The sequence below is a fragment of the Dryas octopetala genome, chromosome 3 (assembly GCF_963921425.1).
Source record: "Dryas octopetala chromosome 3, drDryOcto1.1, whole genome shotgun sequence".
NCBI classification, from domain to species: Eukaryota; Viridiplantae; Streptophyta; class Magnoliopsida; order Rosales; family Rosaceae; genus Dryas; species Dryas octopetala.
The window spans coordinates 10,481,005-10,498,256 of NC_141368.1; the positions used below are offsets into that span (position 1 = coordinate 10,481,005).

The window sequence follows — 17,252 nt, forward strand, 5'->3', positions numbered from 1 at the left end:
TATTGCTAGAAAAATAAGTTTCTATTGTGTGATTGTATTTTTTTAAATATCCTTACATATCATGTTTATAATATATTATCAATCTGTTCTAGTTTATAATGTCGGATCATCCACAAATTTCGAAGAGAAGAAAAATTTTGTGATTCTGAGTCTCAAAGTGAAGGAGTTAATACTCAAAAAGTCGAGTTTGATCTAAATTAATATTGAGAATACTACTTGTGCACGCTCTTGAACGTGATCCAAGATTACGTCAAGTAATATGAAAGTATCATATTAATGAACATGATAATGTTCGAAGAGCTTATAATGCACTTTGGACTATGTCTCTCCTGCCTAAGTGTATTTTTTATGTTTATTAATGAAATTTTTTTCGTACCGTCAAAGTTTTTTTAGCCTCCCTCCCCAATTCTAATTCTTGGATCCGTCTCTGTTAACGTTTAAGAGTATTGTTGGAAGAAATATTTATCTCTGTAGGCTATAGTATTAATATCATCCATACATATTATTACACATATATTAGTTATATCATGTGGCCGTGTTTCGGTTACATTGAAAAATTTCTCGTATGTGTTGATACCTGATAGTATCCTGCATTGAAATTGTAAAGACTAGCCCCTACAATATATAATCTCATAAGTCTCTTTATTTATTGTCGATTTATTTTGCATTAAATGCTTTAATTTTTATATATATAATAAAATACCATTTGATGAATAAATTTAGTAAAATCAATATTAGTTATTATAATTATTTATTACTTTATGTATCTCTCTCTGATCAAAAGAAATTTATTCACTTATTACATGAAATTTTCATTCACATCATAAGTCCAATGACTATAAATCGTTCTTCCACTAGCCTAAAGAGTGAAAAAGTTATAATGGGGTTACCATTCCTTATCCTCATAAACTCTTTGAAAATGTAAACCATAATTTCACTTATGGGTGAAGGAGTCAATCTTTTCAACTTTCTTTTTTGTTCCGCAAATGCAATGCATATAGACAAAAGCCCAACTACAAGTAGGGGAAGCTCAAATTCCAAATTTATGTCAGCCCCAGACAAAACATACTTAAGAGACACAAAACATTGTGTTGCGAAACAGGGAAGGCCTCCATTTCAAGCCCAAGTTTCGTGTTTGGACTATTGCACATACCTTAAAAGGTTTTTTATCATTTTATTCCCTGATTTTTAACTCATTTTTTACTTCACCACCTAATAAATTTTTTTGACTCAATGTGACACCTTAATTTGATAAAGTTTTCTATGTCAGACCTATGTTATATTCCATCACATTTTCCGTAAAAAATGAGGGTAATTTGGTCTTTCTATTTTAATTGGCCGGAGGTTACTATTCATCATCTTCAACCTCAACCCCTTTATTTTTCAGTTTTTATCTCAATTTCACTCTTATTTTTGAACCATAAAATCTCCGCCAAAATCAATAATCTTATACTCATTTTAAAACTATAAATCTTCTTTTTACAACCATATAAAAAGAATTCAAAATGAAACTATGAAACTCGAGATAATTGTTCACAAACTAGGGTATCCAAAACTGCAAAATTTTCTAGAAAATTGTAGATTGTCCAAATTTCACCGAACTTCAATTTCCTTCAAATTCAACACGCCAAATCAGTTTCTTAAGTTACTGGAAACGTGTTTATAGCTTCCAAATCAATCACCCAATATCAAACCAACCTAGAAATCAAAATCTCATTAAGAACATAAACCCCCAAAATTGAAAATTACTCAGTGCACCCTAACCCCAAAATCGCTTCTTCTCTCATTCACTCACTCTTCATCTCCTTTTCTTTCTATCTCTCTTTCACTCCCTCTGTTTTTCCTTCCTATCTTATTTCTCTTCTCTTCTCTCTCTCTCTCTCTCGGTTTCTCTTTCTTTCTCTTATGTTCTTGTTTCGGTTTGGTCTACAACCTAGCTGCTGCCTTTTTTTTAATTAGGGTCCTTTAATTAGAAGCTCAAAATTAGAAAGAAAATTAAGCCAAACCGCAACCGGCCCAAAACTTAAGTAAAAACCTTAACATGCAATTAATGAAAGATGATTTTTACAATTAAGAAGGAGACTGCCATCCATGTGAAGGGTGAACATGGGTTCCATTCTTTGTTTTTCATAAGCCAATTTGAAGCGGAAGATGCAAAGAAGAGCTATTGAAACTATCTTCATCTGCGGGTAAGCAAAGTCCTTCCCTAGACAGATCCCATGGAGGACCTGCCTGCATATAGAACAAGTGTGACACTATTAGTGTCCAAACTTTCGTATGATCAATATATGTGACGAAAAAAAAAAGGAAACTATGATACAAACATGAAATGCGACGGATTTGAAAGGTGATTCAGGCACGAATACTACTGGGGAAGACATTGAATACCAAGCTAAATTCAATATCTATGGAAGACACGAACTTGTAGGCCCCCATCAATATGAAGAGTAATCATCGTCCTGTAAGTGACAACTTTGTTCCCATCGCTCATTTTGAACTCAAAACTGCTTAACAAAACAGCTAAGAAGATCTTCATCTGTCTATAAGCAAACTCCTTTCCAAGACATATCCGCGGTCCAGCCTGTGAACCATCAGATTATGCAGAGACGTTAATGTACTTTGTTTCAGTGACATATTTAGGTTACTTCAGAGATGAGTGTTAACGAGAAGAATTAGATATAATGTGATTTGTTAAACCTGAAAGGCTGTAAACTTAAAGGGGCTCTCTGGTTGGAAGACTCCATTCTCGTTGAGCCATCTCTCTGGTCTGAACTTTTCTGCATCATCTCCCCAAATGAATTTCATCCTGCCCATTGCATAAGGTTGGTATGCTACCATATCTCCTTTCCTCACTCTGAATCCATCTGGCAGAGTATCATCAGAAAAGCATATCTTTGCATCCTGCAATCATAGCAAAATTTATGTTTCAAATTGTAATTATAAGCAGGAAATATATAAAACCTGTCAAATCAACTTGAAAGCAACTGTTGAAATGTCGGGAAGTATGAAGTATATAAAAATCGGCATAAAAAAGAATTTTTGCAGACTATCTCACACTAAAGTAGAAATTCCATGCAGTTATAAATTTTAGTTGTTTTTATGCCAACTGTTATGAAAGATGCATACAAGATAGAAAGCAAAGCAATAAAAACAAATCAAAAGGGCTTACGTAGTTAGGCCTTTGGTCAATGTGCTCTATGTGTAGGAATGGAAATGATGAGATAATTCACAGAAGTATGTGGTATTACAAGTATGTGTAGGAATGGCTTACGTAGTTAGGCTTAAATTGTATGTGCTAGTGATGATTGACTTAAATTTTCCTTACCTCTGGAACTGCAGGATAGATTCTGAGAGTTTCAGTGATTGCAGCATGGAGATACTGCATCTTTTCAAGAACAGGTTCACTCAAACTATGTGCAAACTCAGAGAAGTTTGTGATCTTTGTCAAGCCGGTCACCTGCCGCACTTCTTGTGCAATTTTGTCTTGTACAGAAGGATGCTTGCAGAGCACATAAATGAACCATGCAAGTGTGGTTGCTGTTGTGTCTCTACCAGCAATAACAAAATTGAGAATTATATCTCGTAAGTATACAGGATCATTCCCAGCCACTTGCAAAAACCTCGATAAAATGTCATCTCTGTTCATCTGCATTTGAGCATGAAACAAGTTTGTATGATGGTTCTACACTGAAACACAAACAGAAACAGAAACTTTAACTGGTGTTACTCACAGTCACAGAACATTTATTAGTTTTCTGCATTTGCTCAATTTTTCTGTGGATTAGCTTAAATGCGAAATCATTAACAATTTTGGTGTTTTTCTTTAAGACGGCTTCGGATCCTACATTCAGAAACTTCTTGATCCTCCAGAAGACATCAACGTAACGCCAGAGGGTCAATGCACTTGAATTATCAAAAGCATCACCAAATTTCTTGCCTTCTTCACTTGATTCACACATGTTGTCAAATTCAGCACCAAATGCTACTTGGAATATCGAATCCAAGCTTGATTTCATAAATAGATCCTACATACCAATAGCTAGTTGATTAGCATCATCAAATTGGATTGGTACGTTTCTTTTTGAACATTGAGGTTTGCACACCCACCTGAATATCAATTGTCTGGTTGGAAGTTGCAATTTCTGACATTTTTTCAGCAAGTTTTGCTGCATTTTTTTGGAAGATTACACTGCTGAAGTCCCTCAACACCTTTGTTGAAAACTCATGGCTGGATATCTTTCTCTGTTGCCGCCACTTATCACCATCAACCGCAAAAATTCCATCACCTAGAAGATCCTTCAGAATATTGTAATTATACCATCCCTGCACAAAGTTCCTAGGAACAAGTTAGAGCCTTTCTTAATACCAACAATTCACCAGACATTGAAAAATTTAAGTTTCATGTTGATTGCATTCAAGATTACTATTCCTAGCAACATTGTGGTCTTATCATTTAAATTTGGCTTATTTGCACATTTAGCACTTGACTTTAAGGTTTTGTCTCAATTTATCTCCTTATATTTTTTTGTCTCACATAACCCTCTGAACTTTTATTATGTGTCTCACTTTGCTTGATTCCATTAACTCCGTCAACACCATAGTTAAAAATGCTGACGTGGAAAGGTAATCTTGTCATTTTAGCCGTAAAATATTTTTAAAACAATATTTAAATTAATAAAATAATAAAACTTTAAATTAAAATAATATTTTAAAAATAAAATATTTAAAATCAATTAAATTTAAAAACAAAAAAAAAAAACAAATCCCTCCCTTCCCTGTGCATGCCAGCCCCATCCCCCTCCTTTCCCTACGCATGCCAGCCCTTCCCCCTCCCCACCATTCCGGCCACCCCTCCACCTCCCTACCCGGCCACCCCCTCCACCGTCGCAGTGTCGCACCTCCCCCCCAAACCAACCCAACCCACCCGACCCCGTCGCACTCCTCCCAACCCCCACCCAACCTCCTCCCTCCCCACCAATCCCCGTCCACCCTCCCAACACAGCCCCGTCCACCCCACCCACCTAGCCCCCACCCTCCCCACCTACCTATCCCCGTCCACCACCCCAACCCAGCCTCATCCACCCTACCTACCCAGCTCCCTCCCTCCCCGCCTACCTATCCCCGTCCACCCCCCAACCCAGCCTCGCCTCACCCCACCTCCACCCACTTCCCCAACTCTTCCCCGCCCAGCCAAGCTCCATACCACCCAGCCCCGCCCCGCCCAGCCTTACCCTTCCCCGATCCTCCCCACACAGCCCAACCCCACCCCAGATCGGCCCACCCCCACCCCAGATCGGCCCACCCCCAACCAGCCCTTGCTCTGCCTCGCCCAGCCCCAGCTCGGCCCACCCCCCAGGCCCAGGCCTTGCCCCGCCCTCCACCGCACCCAGCCCCAGACACCCAGCCACAGCCCTGCCCACCCAGCCCCATCGCACTCCCTACCCCCAGCCCCGTCGCATCCCCACCCAACAACAGCCTCCCCACCCCTTTATCTTCTTCCCTCCCCGGCTCTCTCCCCTCAACCCAGCCTACCCAGCCTCTCCCCCGCCCCCAGCCCCACCTCAAACCCACCCCACACAATCCAGAATTTTTTTTTAATTACAATTTTTTATTTAATTAAAATTTCAAAAAATGTGAGAGGGTTGCCAACATGGCATATTGGGTCTCACAAATTACCACATGGCACCTCTGTGGCTGAAAAGACGAAATTACCTCGCCACGTCAGTATTTTTAACGGTGGTATAGACAAAGTTGACGGAATTGAGCAATGTGAGACATGGCATAAAAGTTCAGGGAGTTATGTGAAAAAAAAAAATATAAAGGGATAAATTGAGATAAAACCTTAAAGCTAGGTGCCAAATATGCAAATAAGCCTTTAAATTTATAATTATCAAGTTTAATCATTAAGATATTGAAAGGCAGCTAAATCATTAATTTTGCGGTAAGTAAACTTGGAATCTATTGGAGTTATATGGCTCAATACAAGTCATGAATATGAAATGAATTCTTTGTCAGAAATTTTCAGATAAAACTTTACACTAGCTTGGATATGATCTCAACTAGAGCAGGTGATGGTTAAGTTGAGGATAATATCGTATTAGTGGGCCCGTTGGTCAGTGTAGCGTACTATCTTGTACTCATCACCAATCATATGAGCTCATGATAGAGTCCACCATCTTCTCTCTCATAGTGAACTCCATTATGAGCTCATGTAATTGGTGATGAGTACAAGTTGAGTATCAAACATTTCCATTTTGGAGTGCCTTAATTGCAACACATTAACTTAATTTCTTTTAAAAATGCTCTTTGTCATACAGATATATGCATGTATCTATGAACATCTTCTGACAAAAGCACTCAAAGACATCTTCCTGATTGTTTTCTTGTTAATTAAGCAGAGATGCGAGCATACCTTGCCATAGTTATCAAAGTTTGTTTTAAGTATGTACTCAACATTTGCTGGGTCGGAGGTGTAGATCTCATTCCTAAAGGGTCCGAGCAGTCTGTAAGTCTTGTACTTCCCAGCAAGCTCAGTCATGTAATCGTGCAGTCTATTGAAGTTGAGCAGCTGATGAAGTACTGTCCCAGCAACAGGTGGGTACTTCCCATTCTTCTTCTTTCCCTTGTTCAACTTCCTCGCTAGGATTTGGACAGAGAAAATGGATAGGACCAGAGCCAAAGCTGTGAAGAAAATGGGGTTTGAGAGAAAATCCATGGCTGCCACAGACACAGTGACAGTGCGGTGTGGTTTGGCGTGTATATATATTTGGTTGTTTATATTAGAGAGTATATATATAGTTAATGGTCAATTCATTACCAACTTGTGATTGGCATTACACATTTTGTGATGTATGTCTTCAACAAACAACTGATGTGACCTGTTCGAGATAATGGTCAATATTTATGAACTGTTATTACTTAGGTAATAAAACTTTTTGAAAAACACTGTTTATTACAATGGTTTATCTCATGTACTTCCAAATAAAATATAATAAAATATTGACTGGATAGTGTTTGATTTAATATGACAGCTAGGTTTTCAGATCTTGACATGAGGTGAGCTTCCAGTCTTCCATCTTGGTCTTATATTATGTAAATTTTAAATTAATCGGGACTTGGTCCCATAAAATGGTATTAAATTAATCCAGTTAACAGGTCTGACATGCCTTGGGTATCATCCCATTTGGTTTAAAGAAAAAGAAAAAGAAACGAGTATTTTGTTGCTGTAAATTTAGGTGTAGTATGTGGTGTGAAGCCTGATTTAAATCACATTTGGTTTCTCTTGCTGCAAGTATTTTGTGCAGTATGTCATTATTTAGATGAACAGCTGAATTTTGAGACTTATTGTTACTGAAAGTCAGTAACAGGCACATTTTGTTGCATGCATGGACCAAAATCTATCACTCATTGGTTGATATGACATAATGTACTTGTCAAACATAAGTGTACGTGTTTGCTCACAATACCTGTATGGCAGGTATATTAGTGGGCACTTTAGAGCTAAGTACATTTATAGTACTAGGAGCTGTACACACGTGCAAATATGGAGTTATTATATCTCGGGGTAGGCAAATTATGTTGTAATGTTTTAGCCACAAAAGGTTAATGTTATGCGTATTGTTACTGACTCTAAATGGCTAACAAATTAATCTTGACCAAAATCCACTAGTTGAGGTTAATTTGGTTTGATGTCAAATATAATGTGCCTACCACACAGGTGCAGTAACTAAAAATACATTCATTTTTGTGTTTGAACCTGTGTTCCGGTTCATCAGCTACTTTGTATGTTTAAATTGGTTATGTGTTTGTGATTTAGTACTAGAGGTTAGTGGTATGCAGAATACTCAATTTTAGAGTAGAAACTAAATTGAATTATTGGGAATATAACTCCTATGCAAATTCCAGTGGGAAGAGAATGTAAAATAGTACATTATATGTTCAAAATCGTAAAGACCAGCTCTATAATATATAATCTTATATGTCTCTTTATTTATTGTGAATTGATTTTATGTTAAATACTCTAATTTTTACATGTATACTAGAACACTATTTAATAAATAAATTAGTAAAATTAACATTAGTTATTATAATTATTATTACTTTATGTATCTCTCTCTGATTATGGCGTAATCTAGACCATAAAGAGAGACAATTAAAAGCAAGTGTTCTTCTAGTAAGCCGAAAATAAAGAGTGAAAAAGTTATAATAAAGTTACCATTCCTCAATCCTCAATTCCTCATAAACTCTTGAAACATGGAAACCACAATCTCGCTTATGCGGTCAGTCTAGTGGCAGTATCTTTTCAACTTTCTTTTTTATTTAGCAAATGCAATGTGTATAGATAAAAGCCCAACTACAAGAAGGGGAAGCCCAAATTCAAAATTCAAGTCAGCCCAAACAAAACATTGTGTTGCGAAACAGGGCAGGCCTCCATTTCAAGCCCAAGTTTCGTGTTTGGACTATTGCACATACCTTAAATATTTCCTCTGGTCTGTTTGCTATATAGCTACTTTCCTTAACCAATACCAGTTAAGTGATAGTAAGTTATTACCCATTTAGGAGAAACTCTATTTCTCCTACCACTACTTGGAAACCTTTTCTTGTTGGGACTCCCCTAAAACACATTATTTATAATTTTATATGCAAGACCACTCACAGTGCCTTTCACACAAAATTTCAAGCAAATTTCTCATTGCCCTTCACATTAATTGATCACTCACTCGATTCCTCTCTCTCCTTCTCTCTGTGTTTAGTCATGGCCTTCGAAAACAGTACACTGATTTTCTTGGTGGCAATGGTTATCTGTGGTAATTGTTATGGTGCTGTTTACAGAGTTGGTGACTCTAATGGGTGGACTTCTAGAGGCCTTGTTGATTACAATAAGTGGGCTTCAACAAAAGACTTCCATGTTGGTGACACCATAATTTTTGCTTACAACAATCAATTCCACAACGTGAGGCAAGTTACCTATCAAGATTTCCAATCCTGCAACACTACTACATCTGCTATTGCAGTGTATACTTCTGGATCTGACACCATCACACTTAAAAGGCCTGACCATCTTTATTTTCTTTGCGGTGCTCCTGGTCATTGTCAAGCCGGACAAAAAGTTGATATCAAGGTCACCCTACCTATACCAGATAGTTCGTTCGCAAGTACAAGCCCGTCACCTTCAGCCTCCCATTCTCAAGTGTCACCAAACTTAGTTATAAGCAATGCTCAAGCTCCCCAGTCATCAAAGCTTCTTACCACTTTTGTGTTATGTCTTCTCGGTCTCTTATTTTAGAGATATTTCAAAATATTTTAGGGATGTTTGTTAAATAGGATGCTTGGTGCATTAGATGTGGTATTAATGGTTTGGTGGAATGGTGGATATTTTTTTAACTTTAAATGTTTAGTTTGAGTAAATTATTTTTCAAAGCAAAAATATAAATAAATATATTGTTATGGTTGAAATTACTTGATCGATCAAAAGTAATTCGTAATATAGAAGGGGGGGTTTACCCCTTTTAACTTGTGTTGCAAGGCCTCGGTGCAAACGTGCATATATGCCCAACTATATTTTGATCTATAATTTGTTGCGTGCCCTAAACCTGATCAGGCATTGAACTGAACTCATTCGGTCCATGAGGACCTTGACATCTTCCACTAGCCTTCTATAGTCCTACAAACTCTTGAGCATCAGTCTCAAGAATAAGCCTAGCCTCCCTGGCCAGAAAATGTTTTCCTAAGAAAACTTTGAAAGAGACTTTTTCATACCCACCAGAAAGAAAAAACTTTTTTCCAAAAATACTTTTCCTTTGAAATTTGTAATTTTGGTCCAAACACAGAGCATTATGGATTCAAGCAAAAATTCTTTGCCTAGCCCACTCAATGAAAAAAAAAAAAAAAGTTTCCTAAATTTGTCTTTCTGCCTCTCTCCATCCATAACTGGTCTCTCTTATATTTTATTCTCTTAGCTATTTAGAGATTTAGGATTTATGGATTCAATTTTTATACAACAGTTGTGGTATTTCTAATTTACTTTTAAATGTTTGTAAAATTAAATGAGAATTAATATTTGATTATCCAAATTGTTCAAGAACTCAAGGAAAACTCGTATAATTTGTTGATGTGGGAATGTGAGATTGCTTTTAAGCTCAATCTTAATTATTGAAATTGCAAGTTTGAAAACCAAGTAAGCTCTAAATTTCAATATTAAATTCTAGTTGCATATTGCTAGAAAAATATGTTTCTATTGTGTGATTTTATTTTGTAAAATATCCTTATATTTCATGTTTATAATATATTATCAATATGTTCTAGTTTATAATGTCGAATCATTTACAAATTTTGAAGAGAAGAAAAAGTTTGTGATTTTGAGTCTCAAAGTCTCAAAGTGAAGGAGTTGATACTCAAAGAGTCGAGTTTGATCCAAATTAATATTGAGAATACTACTAGTGCACGCTCTTGAACGTGATCCAAGATTACGTCAAGTAATATGAAAGTATCCTATTAATGAACACGATAATGTTCGAAGAGCTTATAATGCACTTAGGACTATGTCCCCCCTGACTAGGTGTATCTTTTATGTTTATTAATGAAATTTTTTCGTACCGTCAAAGTTTTTTTCCCCCCCCCCCCAATTCTAATTCCTGAATCCGTCTCTGCTAACGTGTAAAAGTATTGTTGGACGGCATATTTATCTCTGTAGGCTATAGTATTAATATCATCCACACATATTATGACACATATATTGGTTATATCATGTAGTCGTGTATCAGTTATATTGAAAAATTTCTCGTATATGTTGATACTTGATAGTATCCTGCATTGAAATTGTAAAGACTAGCCCCTACAATATATAATCTCATAAGTCTCTTTATTTATTGTCGATTTATTTTGCATTAAATGCTTTAATTTTTATATATATACTAAAATACCATTTGATGAATAAATTTAGTAAAATCAATGGTAGTTATTACAATTATTTATTACTTTATGTATCTCTCTTTGATCAAAAGAAATTTTCATTCACATCATAAGTCCAATGACTATTAATCGTTCTTCCACTAGCCTAAAGAGTGAAAAAGTTATAATGGGGTTACCATTCCTTATCCTCATAACTCTTTGAAAATGAAAACCATAATTTCACTTATGGGTCAGTGAGTCAGTCTAGTAGCCGTATCTTTTCAACTTTCTTTTTTGTTCCGCAAATGCAATGCATATAGACAAAAGCCCAACTAGAAGTAGGGGAAGCTCAAATTCCAAATTTATGTCAGCCCCAGACAAAACATATTAAGAGACACAAAACATTGTGTTGCGAAACAGGGAAGGCCTCCATTTCAAGCCCAAGTTTCGTGTTTGGACTATTGCACATACCTTAAAAGGTTTTTTATCATTTTATTCCCTGATTTTTAACTCATTTTTTACTTCACCACCTAATAAATTTTTTTGACTCAATGTAACACCTTAATTTGATAAAGTTTTCTATGTCAGACCTCTATTATATTCCATCACATTTTCCGTAAAAAATGAGGGTAATTTGGTCTTTTCTATTTTAATTGGCCAGAGTGTTCATCATCTTCAACCTTAACCCCCTTATTTTTCAGTTTTTATCTCAATTTCACCCTTATTTTTGACCCATTAAATCTCCGCCAAAATCAATAATCTTATACTCATTTTGAAACTATAAATCTTCTCTTTACAACCATATAAAAAGAATTCAAAATGAAACTATGAAACTCGAGATAATTGTTCACAAAGACTGCAAAATTTTCTAGAAAATTACAGATTTTCCAAATTTCTCCGAACTTCAATTTCCTTCGAATTCAACACCCCAAATAAGTTTCTTAAGTTAAACGTGTTTATAGCTTTCAAATCAATCACCCAATATCAAACCAACCTAGAAATCAAAATCTCCATAAGAACATAAACCCCCAAAATTGAAAATTACTCAGTGCACCCTAACCCCAAAATCTCTTCCTCTCTCATTCACTCACTCTTCATCTCCTTTTCTTTCTATCTCTCGTTCACTCCTCTGTTTTTCCTTCCTCTCTTCTTTCTCTTCTCTTCTCTTCTCTCTCTCTCAGTTTCTCTTTCTTTCTCTTATGTTCTTGTTTCGGTTTGGTCTAAAACCTAGCTGCTGCCTTTTTTTTAATTAGGGTCCTTTAATTAGAAGCTCAAAATTAGAAAGAAAGTTAAGTCAAACTCCAACCGGCCCAAAACTTAAGTAAAAACCTTAACATGCAATTAATGAAAGATGATTTTTACAATTAAGAAGGAGACTGCCATCCATGTGAAGGGTGAACATGGGTTCCATTCTTTGTTTTTCATCAGCCAATTTGAAGCGGAAGAAGCAAAGAAGAGCTATTGAAACTATCTTCATCTGCGGGTAAGCAAAGTCCTTCCCTAGACAGATCCGATGGAGGACCTGCCTGCATATAGAACAAGTGTGACACTATTAGTGTCCAAACTTTCGGATGATTAATCTATGTGACAAAAAAAAAAAAAAAAAAGGAAACTATGATACAAACATGAGTAATTCATTTTACTCCCTTTTGGGGAAGACATTTTGAATACCAAGCTAAATTCAATATCTATGGAAGACACGAACTTGTAGGCCCCCATCAATATGAAGAGTAATCATCGTCCTGTAAGTGACAACTTTGTTCTCATCGCTCATTTTGAACTCAAAACTGCTTAACAAAACAGCTAAGAAGATCTTCATCTGTCTATAAGCAAACTCCTTTCCAAGACATATTCGCGGTCCAGCCTGTCAACCATCAGATTATGCAAAGAAGTTAATGTACTTTGTTTCAGTGACATATTTAGGTTACTTCAGAGATAAGTGTTAGCCAGAAGAATTAGATGTAATGTAATTTGTTAAACCTGAAAGGCTGTAAACTTAAAGGGGCTCTCTGGTTGGAAGACTCCATTCTCGTTGAGCCATCTCTCTGGTCTGAAGTTTTCTGCATCATCTCCCCAAATGAATTTCATCCTGCCCATTGCATAAGGTTGGTATGATACCATATCTCCTTTCCTCACTCTGAATCCATCTGGCAGAGTATCATCAGAAAAGCATATCTTTGCATCCTGCAATCATAGCAAAATTTATTTTTCGAATTATAATTATAAGCAGGAAATATATAAAACCTGTCAAATCAACTTGAAAGCAATTGTTGAAATGTTGGGAAGTATGAAGTTTATAACAATCGGCATAAAGGCAAGATTTGCAGACTGTCTCACACTAAAGTAGAAATTTCATGCAGTTATAAATTTTAGTTGTTTTTATACCAATTGTTATGAAAGATGCATAAAAGATACAAAGGAAAGCAATAAAAACAAAACAAAGGGTTTACGTAGTTAGGCCTTTGGTCGATGTGCTCTATGTCTATGGGTGGAGATGATGAGATAATTCACATAAGGTTTCTAACAATATTCAAAACACTATCATTCTCCTTAGGTGCCAATGGACACTTTTCATTGAGTTCAAAGAACTCTTAACAGAAGTGAACAGTTAAGAATGAATTTATATTAGGAAAAAATGGAGAACCCTTCCTATGTTACAAGCACATATTGGTCTGAAAGAATTTGTCACTTAAATGAACAGGTATGTACCTATTTAAAGTATGTGCTAGTGATGATTGACATAAATTTTCCTTACCACTGGAACTGCAGGAAAGATTCTGAGAGTTTCAGTGATTGCAGCATGGAGATACTGCATCTTTTCTAGAACAGCTTCACTCATGCTATATGCAAACTCAGAAAAGTTTGTGATCTTTGTCAAGCCGGTCACCTGCCGCACTTCTTGTGCAATTTTGTCTTGTACAGAAGGATGCTTGCAGAGCACGTAAATGAACCATGCAAGTGTGGTTGCTGTTGTGTCTTTACCAGCAATAACAAAATTGAGAATTATATCTCGTAAGTATACAGGATCATTCCCAGCCACTTGCAAAAACCTCGATAAAATGTCATCTCTGTTCATCTGCATTTGAGCATGAAACAAGTTTGTATGATGGTTCTACACTGAAACAGAAACAGAAACAAGAACTTTAACTGGTGTTACTCACAGTCACAGAACATTTATTAGTTTTCTGCATTTGCTCAATTTTTCTGTGGATTAGCTTAAATGCAAAATCATTAACAATTTTGGTGTTTTTCTTTAAGACGGCTTCGGATCCCACATTCAGAAACTTCTTGATCCTCCAGAAGACATCAACGTAACGCCAGAGGGTCAATGCACTTGAATTATCAAAAGCATCACCAAATTTATTGCCTTCTTCACTTGATTCACATATGTTGTCAAATTCAGCACCAAATGCTACTTGGAATATCGAATCCAAGCTTGATTTCATAAATAGATCCTACATACCAATAGCTAGTTGATTAGCATCATCAAATTGGATTGGTACGTTTCTTTTTGAACATTGAGGTTTGCACACTCACCTGAATATCAATTGTCTGGTTGGAAGTTGCAATTTCAGACATTTTTTCAGCAAGTTTTGCTGCATTTTTTTTGGAAGATTACACTGCTGAAGTCCCTCAACACCTTTGTTGAAAACTCATGGCTCGATATCTTTCTCTGTTGCCGCCACTTATCACCATCAACCGCAAAAATTCCATCACCTAGAAGATCCTTCAGAATATTGTAATTATACCATCCCTGCACAAAGTTCCTAGGAACAAGTTAGAGCCTTCCTTAATACCAACAATTCACCAGACATTGAAAAATGTAAGTTTCATGTTGATTGCATTCAAGATTACTATTCCTAGCAACATTGTGGTCTTATCATATCAATTTATAATTATCAAGTTTAATCATTAAGATATTGAAAGGCAGCTAAATCATTAATTATGCTGTGAGTAAACCTGGAATCTGTTGGAGTTGCATGCCTCAATACAAGTCATGAAATTGAAATGAATTCCTCGTCAGAAAAGTGACACAACAATCTGTATTATATTAGTGGGTGGTCCACTATTAATAGTAGTAAAGTCTTTAAAGGTCTTTTAAGATAAAACTCCACACCTAGATATGTCATTGGGTATGATCTCAACTAGATGATCTACGAGGTGGTGGTTAAGTTGAGGACAATATCGTGTTAGCGGGCTCCGCTGGTCCAATATAGCACAAGAATGGCAGAATTGTCAGAATTCTTTTTGCTAAACTAGATTTTGGTATGCCTTAATTGCAACCCATTATTCCATTAACCTTAATTTCTTTCAAAAATGCTCTTCCTAAACAAACAGTTGTCATACAGACTTATATGCATGTATCTATAAACATCTTCTGACAAAAGCACTCTAACACATCTTCCTATTGATTATTTTCTTGTTAATTAAGCAGAGATGCGAGCATACCTTGCCATAGTTATCAAAGTTTGTTTTGAGTATGTACTCAACATTTGCTGGGTCAGAGGTGTAAATCTCATTCCTAAAGGGTCCGAGCAGTCTGTAAGTCTTGTAGTTCTCAGCAAGCTCAGTCATGTAATCGTGCAGTCTATTGAAGTTGAGCAGCTGATGAAGTACTGTCCCAGCAACAGGTGGGTACTTCTCCTTCTTCTTCTTTCCCTTGTTCAACTTCCTCGCTAGGATTTGGGCAAAGAAAATGAATAGGATCAGAGCCAGAGCTGTGAAGAGAATGGGGTTTGAGAGAAAATCCATGGCTGCCACACTGAGGGTGAGGTGTGGTTTTGCGTGTAATTTTGGTTGTTTATGTAAAGCGTATTTAGTAATGGTCCATTCTCTGGCCAAAAAAAGAGAGTTAATGGTCCATTCTCTGGCTAGCGGACCAGCTTGTGTTTCCATCAATAAAGTGGGATATTGAAAATTGATGGTAACTGATGTGATGTCTATTGTCTTCACCAACTGATGTGAGGTGTACTGTCCTTTTAATAAAAGGATTTTTATCACAAATATTCTCTCAATTTTGATCAAAATATTAATTTGGTTATTAAAGTGTACTTTCACTCAACGTTAGCCTCTATATTTACCACCGGTCCTGCACATCAATGTTGTCTTTTTGCTTAATCTCATTTGAATTGTTATAAAAAATGATCACGTATGTTGCAAGAAACTTTTTTTCGGGAGTAAAAATATCGTAACACACTCAGAAATGGTGTTAAGACTTCGATTGGGGATTTTTTTTTTTTCTCTTTTAATTATTTTATTTTTAAGGATAAACTTAGAATTAAAGAGTGACAAAAAATTTGTAGGGCTTTTTTGGATGATTATGGGATGTGTGAAGATCATTTTGCCTCTTGTACATAACAATATTTTACAAAAATTTGGACGGAATAACAATATTTTACAAAAATTTGGACGGAATACAATGAAAGGATAACATTGATGTGTGATAGTAAAGATAAAGAATCATATTGAGTGAAAATACACTTTAAGAACCAAATTGATATTTTAATAAAAGTTGAGAGACTATTTATAATAAACAATTATTTTATATAATCATAATATATAGGAGTGCAACTATTTTATATAATCTTAATCCACATCGGCAGAACTATTTGTATACTCGTAACAGGGTGAGCTATATGTAGGGCCACCAAATCCACATATAACTTTATGCATATTTTAGAAAAGTTTTAAAAACACTTATAGCATTTTTGAAAATCTTGAGAAAAGTTTGTATAATGGCCATCCAATTAAAAATTTTAGATTTGGTCCTTGAAAAATTTTCTTTTCTCTCCATCTCATGTCATGTAATCAATTCAAGAATTATAATATGGGTGAACATTATTAATACCATATATCCTAAAAATATAAATCGATCGTTTACGTATATTATAACACGTGTATTGATTACACTATATGGTAGTATTACAATTATATAGAATAATTTTTTCAATAAAAAAAAAAGTGTTAGCTTGATAAAGATTATTGACTCATTATTTTATGATTGAAACTTCTAAAATCTAATAATTATTAGAGTAACTGTGAATGAGAAAGCAATGCAAGTATAGTGATTAGTCACTACTCCCATTAGTCCATTGGAGTTATAATTCAGGAGTTATAATATGGGTGGACATTACTAATACTGTATATCCTAAAAATATAAATCGATCGTTTACATATATTATAATACGTGCATTGATTATACCACATGTTAGTATTACGATTATATAGAATAATTTTTTCAATAAAAAAAAAGTGTTAGCTTGATATAGATTATTGACTCATTATTTTATAATTGAAACTTCTAAAATCTAATAATTATTAGAGCTAGTACCTATGACTAAGCAAGCAATGCAAGTATAGTG

The 17,252-nt window shown here is 35.6% G+C and overlaps 2 protein-coding genes and 2 pseudogenes across 3 annotated transcripts; 1 reads left to right on the forward strand and 3 right to left on the reverse strand.

Annotated features, from left to right (window-relative positions):
• Nucleotides 1-2,264: 2,264 nt before the first annotated feature.
• On the reverse strand, nt 2,265-6,718 carry LOC147290753 (cytochrome P450 704C1-like). The gene is made up of 6 exons (XM_086235071.1): nt 6,413-6,718; nt 4,108-4,323; nt 3,732-4,025; nt 3,326-3,646; nt 2,698-2,901; nt 2,265-2,581 (listed from the first exon to the last, which is right to left on the reverse strand). The coding sequence occupies exons 1-6, from the start codon at nt 6,713-6,715 to the stop codon at nt 2,399-2,401; spliced, it is 1,521 nt and encodes a 506-aa protein (XP_086091197.1). The 5' UTR covers nt 6,716-6,718; the 3' UTR covers nt 2,265-2,398.
• A 2,037-nt stretch (nt 6,719-8,755) lies between these two features.
• LOC147290754 (mavicyanin pseudogene) lies at nt 8,756-9,286 on the forward strand (annotated as a pseudogene).
• Nucleotides 9,287-12,288: 3,002 nt separating this feature from the next.
• On the reverse strand, nt 12,289-15,369 carry LOC147290755 (cytochrome P450 704C1-like). Of its 2 annotated transcripts, XM_086235070.1 has the most exons (6): nt 15,340-15,369; nt 14,428-14,657; nt 14,052-14,345; nt 13,646-13,966; nt 12,871-13,074; nt 12,289-12,754 (listed from the first exon to the last, which is right to left on the reverse strand). In XM_086235070.1, exons 2-6 carry the CDS (start codon nt 14,467-14,469, stop codon nt 12,572-12,574), a joined length of 1,044 nt encoding a protein of 347 aa, XP_086091196.1. In that variant the 5' UTR covers nt 14,470-14,657; nt 15,340-15,369; the 3' UTR covers nt 12,289-12,571. The 2 variants fall into 2 exon arrangements, with proteins under 2 accessions (XP_086091196.1, XP_086091195.1); XM_086235069.1 differs by lacking the exons at nt 14,428-14,657; nt 15,340-15,369 and having other exon boundaries at nt 13,778-13,966.
• On the reverse strand, nt 14,474-15,642 carry LOC147290756 (cytochrome P450 704C1 pseudogene; annotated as a pseudogene).
• Nucleotides 15,643-17,252: the final 1,610 nt, after the last annotated feature.

Bases quoted from the DNA above. Each gene is read 5' to 3' on its own strand.
- LOC147290755 (XM_086235070.1), bottom strand. From the start codon at position 14,469: ATGTCTGAAATTGCAACTTCCAACCAGACAATTGATATTCAG. The intron at 14,346-14,427 runs GTGAGTGTGCAA...ATTGGTATGTAG, and splicing joins ACCAGACAATTGATATTCAG to GATCTATTTATGAAATCAAG. The intron at 13,075-13,645 runs GTAAGGAAAATT...CTATGATTGCAG, and splicing joins TCTTTCCTGCAGTTCCAGTG to GATGCAAAGATATGCTTTTC.
- LOC147290753 (XM_086235071.1), bottom strand. From the start codon at position 6,715: ATGGATTTTCTCTCAAACCCCATTTTCTTCACAGCTTTGGCTCTGGTC. The intron at 3,647-3,731 runs GTGAGTAACACC...GCTCAAATGCAG, and splicing joins CTAATAAATGTTCTGTGACT to ATGAACAGAGATGACATTTT. The intron at 2,582-2,697 runs GTTTAACAAATC...GATGGTTCACAG, and splicing joins TTAAGTTTACAGCCTTTCAG to GCTGGACCGCGGATATGTCT.